Here is a 21,103-nt window from a genome sequence, read left to right on the forward strand (position 1 = left end):
TCAGTCACAGAAGTAGCTGAAGCCTGTTTTTCCATATGCAACAAAAATATTTAATAGTCAATATAAATTTAATCATAGGCTCATAAAAAAAGAAAACTGGAGGGCATATTTCGATATTCCCCGCCCTTTTGCATTATACTGAAAATGTTTAAATCTAGAAAGAAAGGATCAGATATTTTAAAGCCTCAAATATTCCTTAACCTCTTCCCATATAAAAAAATCTTATCAGGAAATAAAAATTGCAAAAATTATTTTTCCATTAATAGTCTTTTAAAGCAGGAGTATATTTCATTTACAGTCCATATTTTTATTTTAAACCTTCCCCCAAAAAAGTTTCTTAATACATCATTAAAGTTATAAACAATGTGGTAACTTTCAAGAGGGTGTGTGCTAGAGATCCTTGCCAAGCCTCCACGGGAGCCTAACTTTGCTGCCAACTCAGGCACCGCACCCTGCTATTCAATGTTATTGAGGCCCTTGGGTTTGCTGAAACTCTTTAAAAACTGACAAATTTCCACTGGGGAAGCCATGGAGAATAACCTCTGGGGGAAATAATTCTCTGGAGAAAAAAAGAGAGGAGAAGATTAGAATTATCATCGAAGGTCTGCATGTTCACAAGTTAATATGGCTGTATTATCAAATTATAGGTCTTCAGGAAACTGAAACTTGCATTCAGTTAGGTTTGGGGAGGCATATCAAACTAAATAGTTGGTATATTAGACACACATAAAAAAACCACACAGAAGACAAAGGTTCCTTAATTTTGGGGGGATATATTACAACTTGGGGAAGAAAGGGAAGGCATTTTAGGTTGGAATCTCATTTCCAGAGATTTCTGCAGTCCACCCACATTTGGCAGGGCAGGAGGTAAGGTCTGCTGTACCCTGGCTGGCCTCTCTTGCCCCTCTGTCTGTGTGATAGGCAGGCAACTGCAATGTCAAGCTGGCTGGCACTGTGTCGAAGGGCTCTTGAATGTTTATCAACTCAGTAGGTCAAAAGTCTGGAGACACTGGGTGGAGCAGCAGTAGGCCACAAAACTAATAGTTGTCCTCCTGAAAGGGGAAAAAAGAGAGAGAGAACACTGTTAGTTAAAGATTAAAGTCTCTGGATTCTTTCCATTAGAGACAGGATTTTTCTTTGTAAAAATAAAGGATTAAACACGGTCAATATACTGCATTAATAGAAATGTAAATTTCCTTTTAAAGATGAGCCTGGAATCAGGTGGGGTATGTACGTTCATTTCTTTTCAGATGATATAATATCCTTAAATTAGCAGCTATGGAAAAAAAGAAGCCTTTTCCATATTATGTCCTGAACTGTGCTTACTAGAACCAACAATGAAACAATATAATTTTAAGTATTTTAAATAATTATGTAACAGAAAATGCTACCAATTTTAGCTAGAACACACATATATTGGAAAGCTTAAAAAAACAACTTTAAGGAACTCATCCTACAAATGTATTATTTCACAGATTGCTCTTGGAGATAATTTCAGAATCTGAAAAACAGAGTTAGAGGATCCTTGTACTAACAGAGTCTCAGGTCAAACTCCTCTTTGAGCACCTAACAGCAGTGAGTCATGAGCCCTTTGGGGCCATCCAATTCACTCTTGACAGCTCCAATTTTTAGATGGCTTGTTTCCTGCCAGAAGTATCCTTTGGTGAGGAGAGAACATGTCTACTATTGTTTTCATAAGACCCCTTGTGCTGATTGTTTTCTATTTCCCCACCTTAGTTCATTCTCTGCCTTGTGCTGTGGCCCAAAGTGGTAGCCTCTACAGACTCTACTACCAAAGCTGCTTCTGCCTCTGGCTGGGCAGCACCAGCAGGAGGCTATCAGGCAGGGAGAGAACAAGAGTGGGTATTTATACCCAAGTCCCTCTCCATCTCATGACACCAGCTATTACTGGGGAGCCCCTTTCACAGTTCCAGTTCTCACCAGGCCCCAGATATCTCTTTGCTCTGCAAGGCTATGGATTAAGGGTGATAATGGCTTTGAGTCCCAAGATGCTTCCACATCACTTGTGGGAGCCCTGGACCTTACCTAAACTTTTGTAGATAGTCCTTCCTCATTAACTTCCCTTCAGAACCCTAGCCAAATGTGCATTTTCTTTTCCAGCCAGTCCCTGCACTGATTCAGAATGTTATAAGTAGTGGAGCAAGGAAACAGTCCATCTAAATGGGATTCTAGGGGTAGATGGCTCATGCATTTGATGAGTGTATGAATGGTTCCTCCTTCCTAGGGGGAAATGGAACCCTGCTAATCTGTAGGATGCTGTGGCCTGACAATTAGGCACAGTGCTATCTAGTAGAATGTGGATGGAGATTAACGCACTGTGAGATCAGTGGCTTTGGCACTTGATTGCTATGGCATCATGGTGGATTCAAAGACTGTGGGGCGAGATAGCTTCTTATGATGGTGCTGAAGACATTTCTAGAAGAAAAAGGTAAGCTTGGGGCATTGCATTTTCAATTCAGGGCATGGGTAGACAATCAGAAATTATCTCTGATGGTCTTAAAGGAATTATTTTATGAAGCTGTAGAACAGACATGGCTGAGCCCTGAATGTATAGATTGCAGACTTTTAATGCCAGTTAAAGGTACATTTACTCCAAGGTGCTTTTGCTACAATAAAGATGTTGGTTGGGAAGGAGTATGAACTTAAGACTTGAGATGGAGATCTTTTGGAAGGCATAAAAAGCTGAGAATGTTGAATTTCTTATCTCTAAACATTTCCTGACATTAGCAACAGATTTTGGGAGCAGATGTAGCTCAAGTGGCTGAGTGCCTGCTTCCCATGTATGAGGTCCTGGGTTTGATTCCCAGAACCTCCTAAAAACAAACAAACAAATGAAGAAAGCAACTCTCATTGAAGAGCAAATGCAGCTCAGTGGTTGAACGCCTGCTTCCAATGCATGAGGTCCTGTGTTCAATTTCTGGTACCTCCTTTGAAAAAAAAAGGAAAAGAAAAAATAAAGAAACAGCCTTTCCCACATTTCAAGGAAACTAGCGGTCCTTGAGCAAATATTTCAATGACTTCATTAGGGGTGGCTCCCAAAAAGGAAATGTCTCTTTTCTTCAGGACCCACCACAATCACCACTCATTGCACTAGGGATCCAAAGAGAGACTGCAAGGTTCACTCCTGGAAAAGATAATATACACCCTGAAAGAGTTATAGGATCTTGCCAAATTATTTAGCTGAAACCTGGAGAGCACACAAAGAAATGAATTCCAAGTATATTAGTCAATGAGGATAATCTCCTTCATCAAATGTGTTAGCTTGCACCAGGGAACTGAGAGTGCCTACATCTGCAAGCAGAATTGCATCCATCATCCATGTGGGATCTAAGTCCCTTCTTGATATAGAGGTGGAGTGGACATCAATCTCAGGGTCCAAAGGATGGAGGAAAAAATATGGATGAGAATGGGCTTACTGATATTCTATTATAGAATTATTGTGACTAGTAGTGGAAGAAATTGTAGCATTGATGTGGGGAAAGTGGCCACAGTAGTTGCTTAGGGCAGGGAGACGGAAGAAGATATGAGATGTGGGGGCATTTTCGAGACTTGGAGGTGTCCTAAATGATACTACAGGGACAGACGCTGGACATTATATATTCTGCCATAACTCACTGAATGTACTGGAGGAGAGTGTAAACTACAATGTAAACTATTATCCATGTGGTGCCGCAATGCTGCAAAATGTATTCACCAAATGCAATGAATGTGCCACAATGATGAAAGAGGTTGTTGATGTGGCAGGAGTGGGGTGGGGAGTGTGTGGGTATAAGGGAACCTCTTGATATTTTTTAATGTAACACTTTTTGGGATCTATGTATCTTCAAAAAAATACAATAAAAAATGATGGGGGTGGGGGTGGGAAGTGGGGTATATGGGAACATCTTGTGTTTTTTAACGTAACATTTTGTGTGCTCTATTAACTTTAAAAAAAGATAATTAAGAAATAAAAATTTTTAAAAAATGTGTTAGCTTGAGCATGTGGGAAGGATAATAGACATCTTGACTCAGTAGAGACCTACAGTCAGTAAAGCAGAGCTGCTCGAAATCTCTAGCATATTCTAAAGGGAGGGAGGGAAGTGGATGTGGCTCAAGTGATTGAGGCCCCGCCTACCACACGGGAGGTCCAGGTTCAGTTCCTGGTGCCTCCTAAAGAAGACAAGCAAGACAGTGAACTGACGTGATGTGCTGGCGTGGTAAGATGACACAAGAGACACAGGGAGGAAAACATAATGAGAGACAGAGCAAAGCAGGGAGCAGATGGGGCTCAAGCAATTAGGTGCTTCCCTCCCACATGGGAGGTCCCAGGTTCGGTTCCCAGTGCCTCCTAAAAAAAAAAAGACCAGCATACAACAAACAGACAAAGCAAATGCAAACAGTGAGGGGATAGGGAGGAATAAATAAATAAATCTTTAAAAAAAAACAGAGGGAGAGAACTATAGTCATAGAGAAATGGGAAAGTTTGAGAAGATTTAGTGTGGTGCCACCTTCTCAGCTGCCACTTGAAACACCACTGGGAGGGCTGGGAGGACACTCCCCTCACTGAGGCATTAAGAAATGTACTGATGAGGGGAATCCAAGTTGGCAATAGCAACTTCCCTAGATGCTCTAATAAGGTATTTGCGATCAACTAGAGAAGGGAGATAAGTATTGCAAAAGTTCATGTGCCAGCTATACCAGTGATGTTTCAAAAGGGAACAAGAAGTTGTATCTGTGAAGAAATAGACACACACTTGGTAGTTTTTAGATTTGAAGAAAAAATTTATTTGAATGGGACTTCTAGTTCCGCCAAGATGAAGTAGCCTCATTCATCCCAGGTCCTCTCTCTTACAACAAAACACCCTGGAAACAAAACAATAAATAAGTTTAGGAGGCATCTGAAATGTAGAAAGAAGGGGGTGGGGATGGCTAGGGATTCAAGTCAGGAGGAAAAGCATGGCAGTTAGGTCCCTGGTTTCCTTATTGCCTCCCACATATCCCAGATAGGTTGTTCCAGAAGCCTCAAAACCAGAACTGCCAATAGGCACAGACAAAAAAACTCCAAGAAAAGTCTATTCCCCCATCCATATGGCCAGAAAGAGGGTGTCCTAATAAGATAAAACTCTTCTGCAGGAACTGTCCTACACTACCCAAATGCCAATGGAAAAACTGCACCCCAGAGGAAGGAATGACATCAGCAAGATGGTGGAGTAAGAAACACCCAGGTTCCACCCTCCAACAGCAACACTGCAGAACCAGTAGAAACTGACAGAACCAACTTTCTCAGAGCAGTAAAGGGTTGCAGTAAATGGGCAAATACCAGATCAAGAAAAAGGCAACTTAAAAATGGTAGAAAAACCTGATGGCACATTTACTGGCTCTTCCTCCACCCCTTTCACAGCTCAGCATGGTGTCAGCCTGTGCTTCCATAGAGATTTCTGATCTGTTCCAGAGGGAACAGAGTAACCCTTATGCACATATTGGGACTTATGTATGTTTGTACCAATATTTGGGGTGGTAGGCTGAAGGACTAATCCAAGACACTCATCTCTGGCTCACCAGTCCATAGGAGGACTTGCCCTAGAGTAATATGGGTTAGCAGGGCTGATAAAACTCAGTAAGAAAACAATCAAACCACAGATGTCTTGGGTAAAGGATCATTAGTTGCATCCATATTCGTAGGAAAGACTGTGAATTTCCTAGGGGAAGCTGGGAACATACCAAATGCCCGTGTATATGGGGGAATTGATAATGCCCAGATCCGTAGGAAAATAGTGCCCAGATTTGTAGGAAAAGCTATGAATTTCCTAGGGGAAGCTAGGAGCATACCAAGTGCCCATTTTATGGGGGAGTTGATAATATCATGCACATGGATGCCCAGGACAAGATGCATACTCAGAAAACCTGAGAGGACCTATGCTTTCTCCTTGGGCTGTTATTTAGGCCCACTGCAAGGCTGGCTAAGTTGCAAAGGAGAGTACAAGCACAGAGCCAAACAGCAAAGACTGGGAAAGGTGTTTTTTCTTTGTTACCTCCTGAGAGTCAGGGTAAACTCTGTCATAACACTAGCTGAATACAAGTTTAAGGAATAGAGCCTTCTGTAATTACACAGTTAAAGGAAGCAGGCTTTGCAAAAATAGTTTGGAAAAATAGCTAAGCAAATAGACTGATAGAGCTTTGAACAATAAGAAGTTTAAAAAAAGATGACACAGCAAAACTTGGGTAAGGAGTATTCAAATGTCCACATTTCAACAACAACAACAAAAATCACAAGGCATATGAAGAACCAGGAAAAGATGGCCCATTCAAAGGACAAAATAAAGCTATGGAAACCACGCATGAAGGACCCCAGATATTGGAAATACTAACAAGCTTTTAAAAAACTGTCTTACAAATGCTCAAAGAACTAAATGAAAACATGGACAAAGAGCTAAAGAAAATCAGGAAAATGATAAATGAACAAACTGATAATTTCAATAGAGATAGAAATTACACAAAGGAACCAAACAGAAATACTGGAGCTAAAAAGCACATTAATGGAAATAAAAAATTCCCTAAACAGCAGATTGAAAGTGAAAGGACAGGAAAAAAACAGTCCATGCAAAAGTATCCAAAAGACAACTGGGTTAACTATAATAATATCAGACAAGATATTAACATCAGAAAAGACTTTAAGTCAAAAACTGTTATAACTTTTATTCTACTATAGAACTACTGTTACTAGTAGTGGAGGAAACTGTAGCACTGATCTGGAGAAACTGTCCATGGTAGTTGCTGAAGGCAGGGAGACGGAAGAAGAGACATGATGTGGGGGCATTTTTGGGACTTGGAGTTGTCCTAAATGATATTGCAGGGACAGATGCTGGACATTAGATATCTTGCCATAACCCACTAAATGTACTGGAGGAGAGTGTAAACTACAATGTAAACCATAATCCATGCAGTGTGGCAGTGCTCCAAAATGTATTCACCAAATGCAATGAATGTACCACAACGATGAAAGAGGTTGTTGACGTGGGAGGAGTGGGGGTGGGGTGGGGTGTGGGGTATGTGGTAACGTTTTATATTTTTTAATGTAACATTTTTTGTGATCATGTATCTTCAAAAAAATACAATAAAAAAAGGCACAAAGTGGACACTGTATACTGATAAAAGGTAACTTCAATAAGACAATATAACAAGACAATAAAACAATTATAAACATATATGCACCTAACATCAAAACCCCCATAGCTCTGAAGCAAACACTGATAAATTAAAGAGAGGAATAGACAACCCTATATTAATAGTAGGAGACTTCAATACACCATTTTCAATAATGGATAGAACATCTAGGCAGAAGATCATTAAGGAAATAGAGGACTTGAACAAAGCTATAAACCAACCAGATCATATAAATATATATACACACATATATACATACACATATATATACATATATACATATATATATATATAAAACACTTCACCCAATAACAAGAGAATAACCATTTTTCTCAAGTGCACATAGATCATTCTCCAGGATAGGCTATATATTAGGTCACATAAAGTCTCAATAAATTTTTAAAAAGACTGGAATAATAAAAAGTATCTTCTCTTAAATACAATGAAATGAAGCTAGTGATCAATAACAATGTGAGAACTAGGAAATTCACAAATATGTGGAAATTAAACAATACCCTCTTAAAAAACCAATTGGCCAATGAAGAAATCACAAAGGAAATTAGAAAATATCTTGATATGAATGAAAACAAAACATAACATACCAAATCATACTGGGTGCAGCAAAGACAGTGCTCAAAGGGAAATTTATTGCTGTAAATCCTTACATTATAATAGAAGAGCTGAAATCAACGACCTAACCACACACCCAGAGGAACCAGCTGAAAAGAGTAAACTAAACCCAAAGTGAGTGTTAAGAAGGATATAATAAAGAGTACAGGTAAATGAAAAAGAGAATAGAAAAACAAAAAATTGGTTCTTCAAAAAGATCAATTAAATTGATAAAACTAGATAAGAATGACAAAAGGAGAGAACAAAAATAAATAAAATCAGAAATAAGGGAAGCAGACGTAGCTCAACTGATAGAGTGCCCGTCTACTACATGGAGAGTCCAGGGTTTGATCCCCAGGGCCTTCTGACCCTTGTGGTAAGCTGGCCTATGCGCAGTGCTGCGCGCACAAGGAGTGCCATGCCATGCAGAGGCATCTCTGCATAGGGGTGCCCAACGCACAAGGAGTGCACTCCGTAAGGAGAGCCACCCTGCATGAAAGAAAGGTGCAGCCCGCCCAGGAGTGGCTCTGAACACATGGAGAGCTGATGCAGCAAGATGACGCAATAAAAAAGAGACAGTTTCCCAGTGCCGCCAGATAATGCAAGTGGACGCAGAACACACAGTGAATGGACACAGAGAGCAGACAAGGAGGGGGAAACAACGGGGGGAAGGGGAGAGAAATAAATAAAATAAATCTTTTTTTAAAAAAAGAAATAAAAGTGGAAATACTACTACTGATCTTTCAGAAATAAAAAAAAGGATTATAACTGGATACTATGAAGAACAAACTAGATAATGTTGAGGAAAGTGTACAAATTCTTAGAAAGACAGAGAATTCCCTAAATGGACTCTTCAAGAAGAAGCAGAAAATCTCAAAAAACTAGTAACAAGTAAAGAGACTGAATAAAACACCTCTCAACAAAGAAATGTCCAGGAGAAGATGGCTAATACTTCTAAATTCTTCTGAAAAAGTGAAGAGGAGGGAACTCTTCCTAACTCATTCTAAGAGGTCAGCATTACCCTAATACCAAAACCATATAAAGGCATCATGGGAAGAAAATTACAGAACAATATATAAACACAATGCAAAAATCCCCAACAAAATATGAGCACACTGAATTTAATGGCACATTAAAATAATTATATACCATGATCAAGTGGGATTTATCCCAGGAATGCAAAGGTGGTTCAATGTAAGAAAACCAAGGCATTTATACTACAATGATAGAATGAAGGCAAAAAATAAACAACCAAAAACAAACAAATACAAAAAACAAAATGATCATCTTAATTGAGGCAGAAAAGGCATTTGATAAAATCCTTTCTTAATAAAATACACTCAGAAAACAGGAAAAGAAGGGAACTTCCTCAACATACTAAACGGTATATATGAAAGACCATCATACTCAATGGTGAAATACTGAAAATTTTCCTTTAAGATCAGGAAAAGCCAAGCATGCTTTCACTATTCACCATAGTTATTTAACATCATACTGGAAGTTCTAGCAATAGCAATTAGGCCAGAAAAATAAATAGAAGGAATCCAAATTCAAAAGATATCAGTAAAACTATATTCACAGATGGGCATTATTCTATACAAAGAAAATCCGAAAGAATCCACTTGAAAGTTATTAGAATTAATAAACATATTTAGCAAAGTTACAGGGAACAAAATCAACACACAAAAAACTGTTGTGTTTCTAAACACCAGCAATAAACAAACTGAAAAGGAAATCAAGAAACAGTTCTATTTACAACAGCATCTGAAAGAATAAAAATATCTAGGAATAAATGTAAAAGACTTGTGCATTGAGAGCAACAAAAAATTACTGAAAGAAATTAAAGAGACCTAAATAAGCAGAAAGATATCTTGTCACCACGAATTGGAAGACTTAATATTGTTGAGATATCAATACTATCCAAAGTGATTTACAGATTCCAGGCAATCCCAATAAAAATTCTAGTGAGTTTTTCATCAGAAATGGAAATGTCAATTTATCAAATTTGTATATAATGTCAAGGGGCCCTGAATAGCTAACTCCATCTTGAAAAATAGCAGAGTTGGAGGAATCATACGTTCTGATTTCAAAATGTACTACAGGGAAGTGGATGTGGCTCAAGTGGGTGAGTGCTTATTCCCAAATGGGAGGTCCCAAGTTTGGCGCTTGGTACCTCCTAAAAACAAAAAAAACCAAACAAGCAAACAAATGAAAAATATCAACTTGTGGAGCCAATATGGCTCAGTGGTTGAGCACCAGTTTCCTGCATACAAGGTCCTGGGTTCAATCTCTGGCTCCAGTACTGCAAAAAAAAAAAAAAGAAGTACTACAAAGCTAAAGTAATCAGTTTGGTATTGTCATAAGGACAGACAATAACCTAATGGAGCAGATTTGAGAGTTCAGAAATAAACCCATATATCTACAGCCAATTGAATTTCAACAAGGGTGCCAAGTATATTCAATGGAGAAAAACTCAATGCTTCAACACATGGTGCTAGGACAACTGGTTATCCAAATGCAAAAAAATGAAATTGGACCCCTATCTCAAACCATTTACAAAAATAAACGTAAGAAGAATCAATGATATAAATATAAGAACAAAACCATAACACTCTTAGAAGAAAACATATGGGGAAAAGCCATATTAGGTAAGTATGACACCAAAAACATAAGTAACAAAAGAAAAAAATAGATAACTGGGACTTCATCAAAACTTAAAACTTTTGTGCATCAAAGGGCATTATCAACAAAGTGAAAAGACAACTTAAAGAATGGGAGAAAATAGTTGCGAATCTGATATGGGATTAATATCCAGAATATATAAAGGATCCTATAACTCAACAACAAAATATGGGCAAAAACTTGAACAGACATTTCTCCAAAGAAGATGTGCAAATGGCCAATAAGCATATTAAAAGATGCTCAACACCATTAGGAATCATTAGGAAATATTATACAAACCTAAACAATGAGATACTACTTCATGCTCATTGGAATGGCTATTATTAAAAAAATATTGTAATAAGTGCTGGCAATGATGCAGAGAAATAGGGACACTCATTCAGTATTGGTGTGAATATAAAATGGTAACAAATGATGTGGAAAACAGTGGTTCCTCAGAAAGTTAAACATAGAATTACCATATGATTCAGCAATTCCTCTTGTAGGTATATATCCCAAAGAATTGAAAATAGGGACTTGGACAGATATATGTACACCAATGTTCATAGCAGCATTATTCACAATAGTCAAAGGTGGAGATAAACCAAGTGTCTATCAACAGATGAAGGGATAAACAAAATGTGGTATATGTATACACTGGAATATTACGCAGCTGTAAAAAGGAATGATGTTCTGATACATGCTACAACATGGATGAACCCTGAAGACATCATGTTGATTAAAATAACCCAGACACAAAAGGGCATATCTTATATGATTCCATTCACACCAATTCCCCTGTTGATTGGTACTGATTAGGCCTAGCAAGGAGCAAATCTATTTCTCCCCTGGCAGAGGATTTCCCTTCTGGTGGTACTGGTGCTTGAGTGGGAAGTTGATCCCATGAACCACTCTCCCAGCAGAACTAGGCAATGCTCTGATTCTCCTACCAGGAAGGTCAGGGAAGTCAAGTGTTGATCTGAATCTCCACTACCAACTAGCAACAAGTAGACTCAATGGTATAGTGTGAGATGAGACTAGTAACCACTCCACTCCCCCCACCCCTGTCTGGCTGTCAGCAAGGCCAGAGGGAAGCAGAGACTCAGGCAGAACAAGTTGGTAAGAGGCAGGGCTAGTGGCACTCTACTTCCTCCCCTAGCTGTTTCCTGCTGTCAGAAGAGCCCACCAGGACGCTGCAACAATGTGGAAGTGTGAATCCATGCTATGCTTTCACTGGGAAGGTGTCAGTGGGGCCTGGTGGGAAGCTGAACTTCTATACCCACTCATTCGTAACAAGGTACTGTGAGTCAGTGCCCCACTTTGCAAGCTAAAATACACACTTCACCCAGCTCTTATGCTATACCTCAATGGGGAAAACTGCCTTGAAACAAATGAAAAAGAAAATCTCAGCCAAGAAATAGAAGTTATAAAGAAAGAACCAATGGAAATTACAGAATTAAAACCTATGAAAAAAAAACCCAAATTAAAAATTTGTTATACGAGGTTGAGGACAGATTAACAGAATTAACTGAATAAGGGAGAAAAATAGAACAAAAAGGAATGAACAGTATCTCAGGGACCTGTGGGACAACCACAGACTGACTTTTGTGTCATCGGAATCCTAGGAGATGAGTGTGGGACTGAAAAACTCCTCAAAGGAATAATAACCAGAAACTTCCCCAAACTGAAAAAAAAGACAAAAATCTATAGATTCAAGAAGATGAGCAAACCCCAAATAGGATAAACTCAAAGAAATGCACACCAAGAAACATCATCATTAACCTTCTGGAAACTAAAAGACAGAGAAGATATACTTAAGACACCGAGAGAAATGATTATAGGGCATCAATTGGAGTGAAAGTGGATTTCTAATCTTAAATCACAAAGGACAGTAGAAAGTGACACAATAATTTTCAAATATTGAAAGAAAAGAACTGTCAACTGTGAATTCTATATCTGATGAAAATATTCTTCAGTTATGAAGGTGAAATAAAGACATTCTTAGACAAAGGAAAACTAAGAGAATTTGTTCCTATCAAATCTACCTTAAAGAATGCTAAAGGAAGTTCTTGAAAGAGAAAGGAAATGTTATAGGTTGAATCATGTCTCCCACAAAGGTATGTGGAAGTGCTGTTAATGTGAACCATTTGTAAATAGGATCTGTGAAGATGTTATTAGTTAAGATGAGGTCAAAACTGGGTCTTAATCCAATATGACTGGAGTCTTCATAACCAAAGGAAATTTGGATACAGAGGAGGAGTGAATAGGAGACAGAAAGCCATGTGATAGAGCTATAGACTGAGTTATGCCAGCAAGCCACCACCAGAATGCTACAGACTTCAGAGAAAGCATGATCCTGCTGACACTTTGATTTTGGACTTCTAGCCTTCCAAACTATAAGACAATAAATTCCTGTTGTTTAAGCCAACCAGTATGTGTACTTTGTTACAGAAGCCAAGGAGGAAAAGGATATGAAATGATAACAGAAAAAGGCTCAGGATTTCAGGAAGAAAAAAGAATGAAAGAATAATGTAAATATATGGTAAATAAAATAGCCTGCCTTGAATTTCTCACATCATACTTGATGGATGAAGCAAAAATTACAACACCATATCGTGTGCCCCTCAATGTAGAGGAAATACCTAAGATAATTTTATTTAAACAGTGGGGAAGGTAAAAGTAACCACAGTGGTACCTCAGTTCCCATCATTAATTTGTTCTGGGAGGCGCGATGAGAACTAAACACGACAAGTACCAAATTTTTCCCACAAGGAATAACGTAAATAAAATTTAATGCCTTCCCAAACCAAAGGCAATGCACAGTTTTTTGTTTGTTTTTTTAAGGATTTATTTTATTTCTCTCTATCCATCCCCCCCATTGTCTGCTCTCTGTGTTCATTCACTGTGTGTTCTTCTGCATCCACTTGCATTATTGGGTGGCATTGGCAAAGTGTATCTCTTTGTTTGTTGTGTCATCATGCTGTGTCAGCTCTCTGTGTGTGCGGTGCCACTCCTGGGTGGGCTGCACTTTTTTCATGCAGGGTGGCTCTCCCTGCAGAGTGCACTCCTTGCGTGTGGGGCACTCCTAGGTAGGGACACGCCTGCGTGGCATGGCACTCCTTGCGTGCTGCAGCACTGCGTGTGGGCCAGCTTACCACATGGGTCAGGAGGTCCTGGGGATTGAATCCTGGACCCTCCATATGGTAGATGGACACTCTATCAGTTAAGCCATGTCTGCCTCCAATGCACAGTTTTAAGGTAACATGTAAAAAGATAGGGTTGTATATTGTTACTTTATATGAGAAATAAACCTAAAAATTAATAAATACTTAGATTAAATAAAATAAAAACTTCACTCTGAGAAGAATCCATGGCCTAAAGGGATGGTGGGAGGAGAGTGGTGAGGAGAGGTTACATGGAGTATAATGCTTGGAAGGAGAGTCCCTCTCCCATAGAACACTGGGCACTTGCACTTCAGGGGTTCTCTTTTCTGCCTTTTTTCAACTTGCACCGCAGGCTCTGACACACCTTTTGTCACCTTCACTAAAAACTTATCCAGGCGGTAGACTTGGCCCAGTGGTTGGGGTGTCCGTCTACCACATGGGAGGTCCGTGGTTCAAACCCCGGGCCTCCTTGACCCGTGTGGAGCTGGCCCACGCGCAGTGCTGATGTGCGCAAGGAACGCGCAAGGAGTGCTCCCCGGAAGGAGAGCCACCCAGCGTGAAAGAAAGTGCAGCCTGCCCAAGAATGGTGCCACACACACAGAGAGCTGACACAACAAGATGACGCAGCAAAAAGAAACACAGATTCCCATGCCGCTGACAACAACAGAAGCGGACAAAGACGATGCAGCAAATAGACACAGAGAACAGACAACAGGGTGGGGGCGGGGGGGGGGGAAGGGGAGAGAAATAAAGAAATAAAATCTTAAAAAAAACACAACTTATCCAATGAGGACTGCTTCTGTCTTCTTTTCAAAATTCCTCGAAAGTGTGCAATTGTTTGGTCATTCAATCAACTCACATTTTTGCTTGTCAGAGCTTTGTCTGGATGGTACCTCTTCACAAGATTTTGAATGTCTGCCCATTTTGCACACATTTCTTTTATCAAGGGAACTGGGGGCATCCTCCCTTATCTCCTCCTCATCTGAAGAAATCTCTTCAGCCACCTCTTGTTGCTGCTCCTTCTGTAGTTCCTGCAGCTCCTCAGTGCTGAGCTCTTCATGATGTCCCTCCACTAACTCCTCAACATCAGCAGCATCAACCTCCAGACCCATGGATTGGTCCAAAGATACAATATCCCACACAACTCTACCCTCTGTATCTGCAGGCTGGGGATCAGCCTCATACCCTTCAAAGTTTCTCTGAGTCACAGCTACTGGCCACAGATTCTTCCATGACGAATTCATTGTCCTATGAGAAACTTTGTTTCAGGCCTTATCAATAAGGTTAAGGCAGTACAGGATATTGAAATGCTCCTTGCAGAATTCTGTCAGGGTCAGCTGGGTGTCAAAGGTGATCTCAAAGCAACTCTGGAAAAGTGCATTGGTGTAAAACTTTTTGAAGTTGAAATGACCTGCTGGTTCATGGGCTGGATGAGAGTAGTGATGGAGGACAGGAACCTTACAGTGAGGAAGCTGAACTCCTCCAGGGAAGTCATCCTCCCAACCTGGAGGGTGGGCAGGTGCATTGTCCAAAAGTAGGAGTGCTTTCAGAGGTAAATCTTTCTCCAGCAAATATTTTTTTCACTGAGGGACCAAACACTTCATTTACCCACTCAGTGAAAAATTGCATCGTGACCCAAGCTTGGTTGTTTGCCCTCCATGTCACATGGAATTTGTTTTTCATGGCATTGATGCTTCTTGAAAACTCACAGGTTTTTACTATGATAGACCAGTAGAGTTTTGAGTTTTAAGTCCCCACTTAAATACAAGTGGTGGCTGCCAGCAATCTTGGAGTGCCCTGGCTTGCATTCCCACGTAACAATAGAGTGAGTCTGTCATTCATTGGTTTGTGAACTGATAATGCCTTCTCTTTCGTGATGTAAGTCCTACTCGGCATTTTTTCCCCAAAATCTCTGGTCTTATCACAGTTAAAAACTTGGTGGGGAATAAAACCCTCAGCCTCTTTATAGTCTTGAAATTCACTGATTAATTCATCAGTAGGCTTTTTATTAACACTTGCTGCCTTGCCATGCCTCACGACACTAGGGATGCCGTTCCTCTTTTTTAAAATTATCAACCCAGCTGTGACTGGCCTTAAAAACTTCAACACCCTCATCACTGGGTTCCGGTTTGTTTTTCAAAAGATTGGCATGCAACACTTTCGCTTTTTCACATATCATGGCTTCCAATATACTGCCGCCTGCTAACTGCTTCTTGGTTACCCAAATTAATAACAGATTTTCAACTTCCTTGAGTGTTTGGAAACACTGTTTTGTTACTGCTTTAACTCCTTTCACAACATCAGCCTTTTTTATTGCTTCTTTATTCTTAATCATGGGGGAGACCATTGTTCTAGGCATACAGTATTCCTGAACAATATCAGTAATGTGAATACTGCTCCCTTATTTACCTATTGTTTGTTTTTTGCTCAATGGTGGTGCGAAGTAATTTTCTTTTCTGCTCAGTGCTATCACTGCTCATTTTCTTAGGACCCATGATGAGAAAAAAAATGCAAACATACACAAAATGACCCAGAAACTAAGATAAAACTACAATGGGATGTGTACAGGGCAAGAGCTACTGCATGACTAACACGTGACCCTTTGTTTCAGATGGAAAGGGTAGCGAGTCAAGAGGCAACCAACACTACAAGTTCTAGCTTGCATGTTGAGTACCAAACAAACAAATGAATACCAGGACAAAATTTTCATGTCAAAATGCGTCAAAGACCAACGTATGACTGTAAATGGAAGTAAGGTTTCTACACATCACTTGAATTGGTAAAACATAAATGCCAGTAGACTAATAAGTTATACACACACACACTGTAACAACTAGAGCAACCACTGAGTAAACTATACAAAGTGATATAGTCAAAAACACTATAAGTAAATCAAGATAGAATCCTAAAAAATGTTCAAATAACCTACAGGAAGGTAAAAAAAAAAGGAATAGAGGAATGAAAAATAGAGGAAATAAACAGAAATCAAATAATAAAATGAGAGACCTGAGCACAAATATCACACAATGTGTTGGCTTAAACAGCAGGAATTTACTGGATTACAGTTTTGAGGAAAGATATTGGCATTCTGGTGGTGGCTGCCAGCAATCTTGGGGTGCCCTGGCTTGTATTTTGCCTCCCATCAGATGGCAATATCCTCTACTTTCCCGGCTTCTTTGATTTCTGGGTTCACTTTATGAAGTCTCCAGTGGTCTAGATTAAGACCCATTCTCAGTCAGTTGGACTATACCGTAATTAAAAGTAACACCTTCAAGAGGTCCTATTTACAATGGATTCATACCAACAAGAATGTGTCCCCACGATGGGGAGCCCCATGCACAAGGAATGCGCCCCATAAGGAGAACCGCCCAGGCATAAAAAGTGCAGCCTGCCCAAGAGTGGAGCCACACACACGGAGAGCTGACACAGCAAAATGATGCAACAAAACGAGACACAGATTCCGGGTGCTGCTGACAAGAATATAAGCAGACATAGAAGAACACACAGTGAATGGACACAGAGAGCAGACAACTTGGGGTGGGGGGGGGGGAGGAGGGGGAGGGAAGGGGAGGGGAGGGAAATAAATAAAAAATAAATCTTAAAAAAAAAATTACCTTAAATGTAAATGGTCATCAATACACCAATGAAAATACAGAGATTATCTGGGTGGCTAAAAGAGCATAACCCTACTATATGCTGTCTACAAGAAAGCCACTTTAAATATAAAAATGCAGATAGATTAAAAGTAAAGGGATAGAGAAAGCTATACCATGCTAATACCAATTTCAAAAAAGCTGGAGTAGCTATATTAATTAAAAAAAAATAGACTTTACTACAAGGAAAATTATCAGGGATAAAGAAGGGCATTATGCAATGATAAAAGGGTCAATTATCCAAGAAGATATAACAATCTTCAGCATCTATGCAACTGTCAAAAGAGTATCAAAATATGTGAGGTGGGAACCTGCTGTGGCTCAATCAGTTGGGCTCCCGTCTATCATATGCCTCCTTGTGAAGGCAAGCTGGCCCACACCCGCACTGTAGAGAGCTGACGACCCGTGTTCATGCCCACACCATAGAGAGCTGACACAGCAAGACGACGCAACAAAAGGAGACAAGCAGACACAGAAAAAACGCACAGCAAATGGACACAGAGAACAGACAGCAAAACAAGCCACGGGGTGTGTGTGTGGGGGGATAAATAAATAAAAATCAAAACAAAACAAAACAAAACAAAAAAACCACGTGAAGCAAAAACTGACAGAACTGCAAGGAGAAACAGACAAATCCACCATTATTATTGGAAACTTCAATAAATGCCTCTTTCAGTAATGGGTGGATTCAGTAGACAGAAAATCAGTAAGGATATAGCTGAACCAAATAGCACAACTAATCACTTGGATTTAAATGACACAGAATACTCAACCAGAAACACCAAAACGTACATTAAGCTTACATGTAAATCTCACCAAAACGGACCATACTCTGGATCATAAAATCACACGTTAACAAATTCAAATTAACAGAAGTCACACTATGTACTCAGATTATAATGGAATTAAACTAGAAATCAACACAAAGATAGCTGAAAAATTCCCAGCTATTTGGAAATTAAATAAGTCATTTCTAAATAATACATGGGTCAAAGAAGATGTTTCAAGAGAAATTTTAAAATATTTTTAATTTTGTGAAAATGAAAATATGACTTATCAATAAAAATTATGGTAAGTAGCAAAAGCAGTGCTCAGAGGGAAATTTATGGCATTAAAAACAAGTATTCGAAAAGAAGGAATCTTTCTCTAAAGTGAGTTGAAATCATATGGAGTATGTTCTCTGACTACAATGGAATCAAACTGGAAGTAAAAAACGGAAAGACAGCAGGACACAACATATCAAAATTTGGGGGACATAGCTAAAGCAGTGCTAACAGAGAAATTTATAGTACTAATAGCTTACATCAGAAAAGAAGAAAGGTCTCAAATCAATAAAATAATCTCCCACCTCAAGAAACTGGAAAAAGAACAAATTAAATCCAAGCAAGCAAAAGGAAGGATATAAAATAAGAGCAGAAAACAATGAAACTGAAAACATCAATAAGATAAAAAACATTGGTAAACCTCTAGCAAGACCAAAAATGCTAAAAAGGGAAAAGATGTGATATCATACAGATCCTGCAGTCATTAAAAGGATAATGAGGGAATACTATGCACCATTTTATGTTCATAAATTTTACACCTAGAAGAAATATAGCAATTCCTTGAAAGTCATAAATTACCAAAATTCAACCAAGATAAAACAGACTGTATAAACAGCCCTAAAACTGTTAAAAAATTGAATTTGTAATTTTAAAATCCCTGATAAAGAAATCTCAAGGCCCAGATGGGTCCGCTGAAAATTTTATCAAACATTTAAAGAAAAATTAAAAGCAATTTTACAAAATAATTTATTTCAGAAAAATAGTAGATAGTAAAGAATGCTTCCCAATAGTAGATAGTAAAGAATGCTTTCATTTTATGAGACCAGTATTATCCTGATGCCAAAATGAGACAAAGACAGTACAAAGAAAACCATATACCAATATCTCTCATGAATTTAGGCACTAAAATCCTCAAAAAAATTAACAGTCAAATTCAGAAATGGAAAAAAAGTATTATACACCATGGCCAAGTGGGCTTTATTCCAGGTGTGTAAGGCTGGTTCAATATTCAAATATCAATGTAGCCCATCCTATCAACAGGCTAAAAAAAAATCATATAACTACGACAAATTCTAACACCCATTCCTGATTTTTTAAAAATCTCTCAGTAAATTGAGAATAGAGGGCTCTTCTCAAACTGAGAAAGAACATTTACAGAAACCTACTGCGATCACAATATTAAATATTAAATGTGAATGATTTCCAAGATCAGGAAAAAGGAAAGGAGGTTCACTCTCACCACTTTTTTGTTTTTAAAGGTTTATTTTTATTTATCTATTCTGCCCTGGCCCCCCGCCCCTGCTCCTCCCCTCCCCCCCAGTTGTTTTGCACTTGTGGGTTCTCTGTGTCTGGTTGTTGTGTGCTCATCTTCTTTTTAGAAGGTACCAGAAACCAAACCCAGGACCTCCCATGTGGGAAGGAGGTACCCAATGGCTTGAGCCAACTCCAATACTGCTTGTTGTGTCTCTCATTACATTTCCTTGTTGCGTCTCTTTGTTGTGTCAGTTTGTTGCATCAGCTTGCCTTGCCAGCCCACTGCATCAACTCACTGTCTTGCTCGTCTTCTTTAGAAGGCACAGGGAACTGAACCTGGGACCTCCCATGTCGTAGGTGGGCACCCAACTTTGTAAGTCACATCTGCTTCCCACTCTCACCACTTTTAATCAATACAGTACTGGAGTTCTAACCATTGCAATAAGACATATAAATTAGAAAGGAAGACATAAAACTCTTCTTATTTGCAGATAGCAAGACACATTGTCTATGTAGAATATCCCAAGGAATTTACAAAAGACCTGCTAGAATAAGTGAGTTCAACAAGGTTGCAGGATACAAGATCAACTCACAAAAATCAATCACAAAGTTAAAAAAAAACACTTTTATTCATCAAAGGACATTATTAAGAAAGCAAAAATACAATTTACAGAATGGGAAAAAATATTCAGAAACCATATACCTGATAAGGGTTTTGTTTGTTTTTAAAACTTTTTTAAAATTTTATTTCTCTCTCCTTCCCTGCCCCCACCCCAGTTGTCTGTTCTCTGTGTCTATTTGCTGCATGTTCTTCTTTGTCTGCTTCTGTTGTTGTCAGCGGCACGGGAATCTGTGTTGTGTCATCTTGTTGTGTCAGCTCTTTGTGTGGGCGGCACCATTCCTGGGCAGGCTGCACTTTCTTTCGCGCTGAGCGGCTCTCCTTATGGGACGCACTCCTTGCGCGTGGGGCTCCCCTACACAGGGACACCCCTGCGTGGCACGGCACTCCTTGCATGCATCAGCACTGCACATGGGCCAGCTCCACATGGGTCAAGGAGGCCCGGTGTTTGAACCATGGACCTCCCATGTGGTAGGCGGATGCCCTAACCACTGGGCCAAGTCCGCTTCCCCTGATAAGGGTTTAACATCTAAAGTAAGTAACAAGCTCCTACACTCAACAACAAAAGAACAAACAACCCAATTAGAAAATGGTACAAAATTTCAACAGACATTTCCCCAAAGAAGATATACAAACAGCCAATAAGCATATGAAAAGATACAGAACATAATCAGCCATCAGAGAAATGCAAATGAAAACTACAATGAGATATTTCTTCACACCCATTAAGATGTCTATAATTAAAAAAAAAAAAGACAATAAAAAATGTTGGTGAGGTTGCAGAGAAATAGAAACCTTACTACACTGTGGGACTGTAAAATGGTGCAGCTGCTGTGGAAAACAGTTCAGTTGTTCCTCAGTAAGGTAAACATAGAAATTACCATTTGATCTGGCAATTCCACAATAAATGAAATGCACACCCACAATAAATGAAAT

General features: G+C 39.2%; 1 protein-coding gene across 2 annotated transcripts in view; it reads right to left on the reverse strand.

Annotated features, from left to right (window-relative positions):
* Nucleotides 1-753: 753 nt before the first annotated feature.
* LRRC28 (leucine rich repeat containing 28) overlaps nucleotides 754-21,103 on the reverse strand; it is a 213,246-nt gene continuing 192,896 nt past the window's right edge. Inside the window, exon 10 of one of the 2 annotated variants that reach the window (XM_058294635.2) lies at nucleotides 754-1,052. In XM_058294635.2, coding sequence (XP_058150618.1) covers nucleotides 980-1,052 — 73 coding nt within the window. In that variant the 3' untranslated portion in view covers nucleotides 754-979. Of the gene's footprint in view, nucleotides 1,053-4,743; nucleotides 4,864-21,103 lie in introns of those variants that run through there. The other variant, XM_058294636.2, reaches the window with a different exon arrangement.

This window comes from Dasypus novemcinctus, chromosome 3 (assembly GCF_030445035.2).
Source record: "Dasypus novemcinctus isolate mDasNov1 chromosome 3, mDasNov1.1.hap2, whole genome shotgun sequence".
NCBI lineage: Eukaryota > Metazoa > Chordata > Mammalia > Cingulata > Dasypodidae > Dasypus > Dasypus novemcinctus.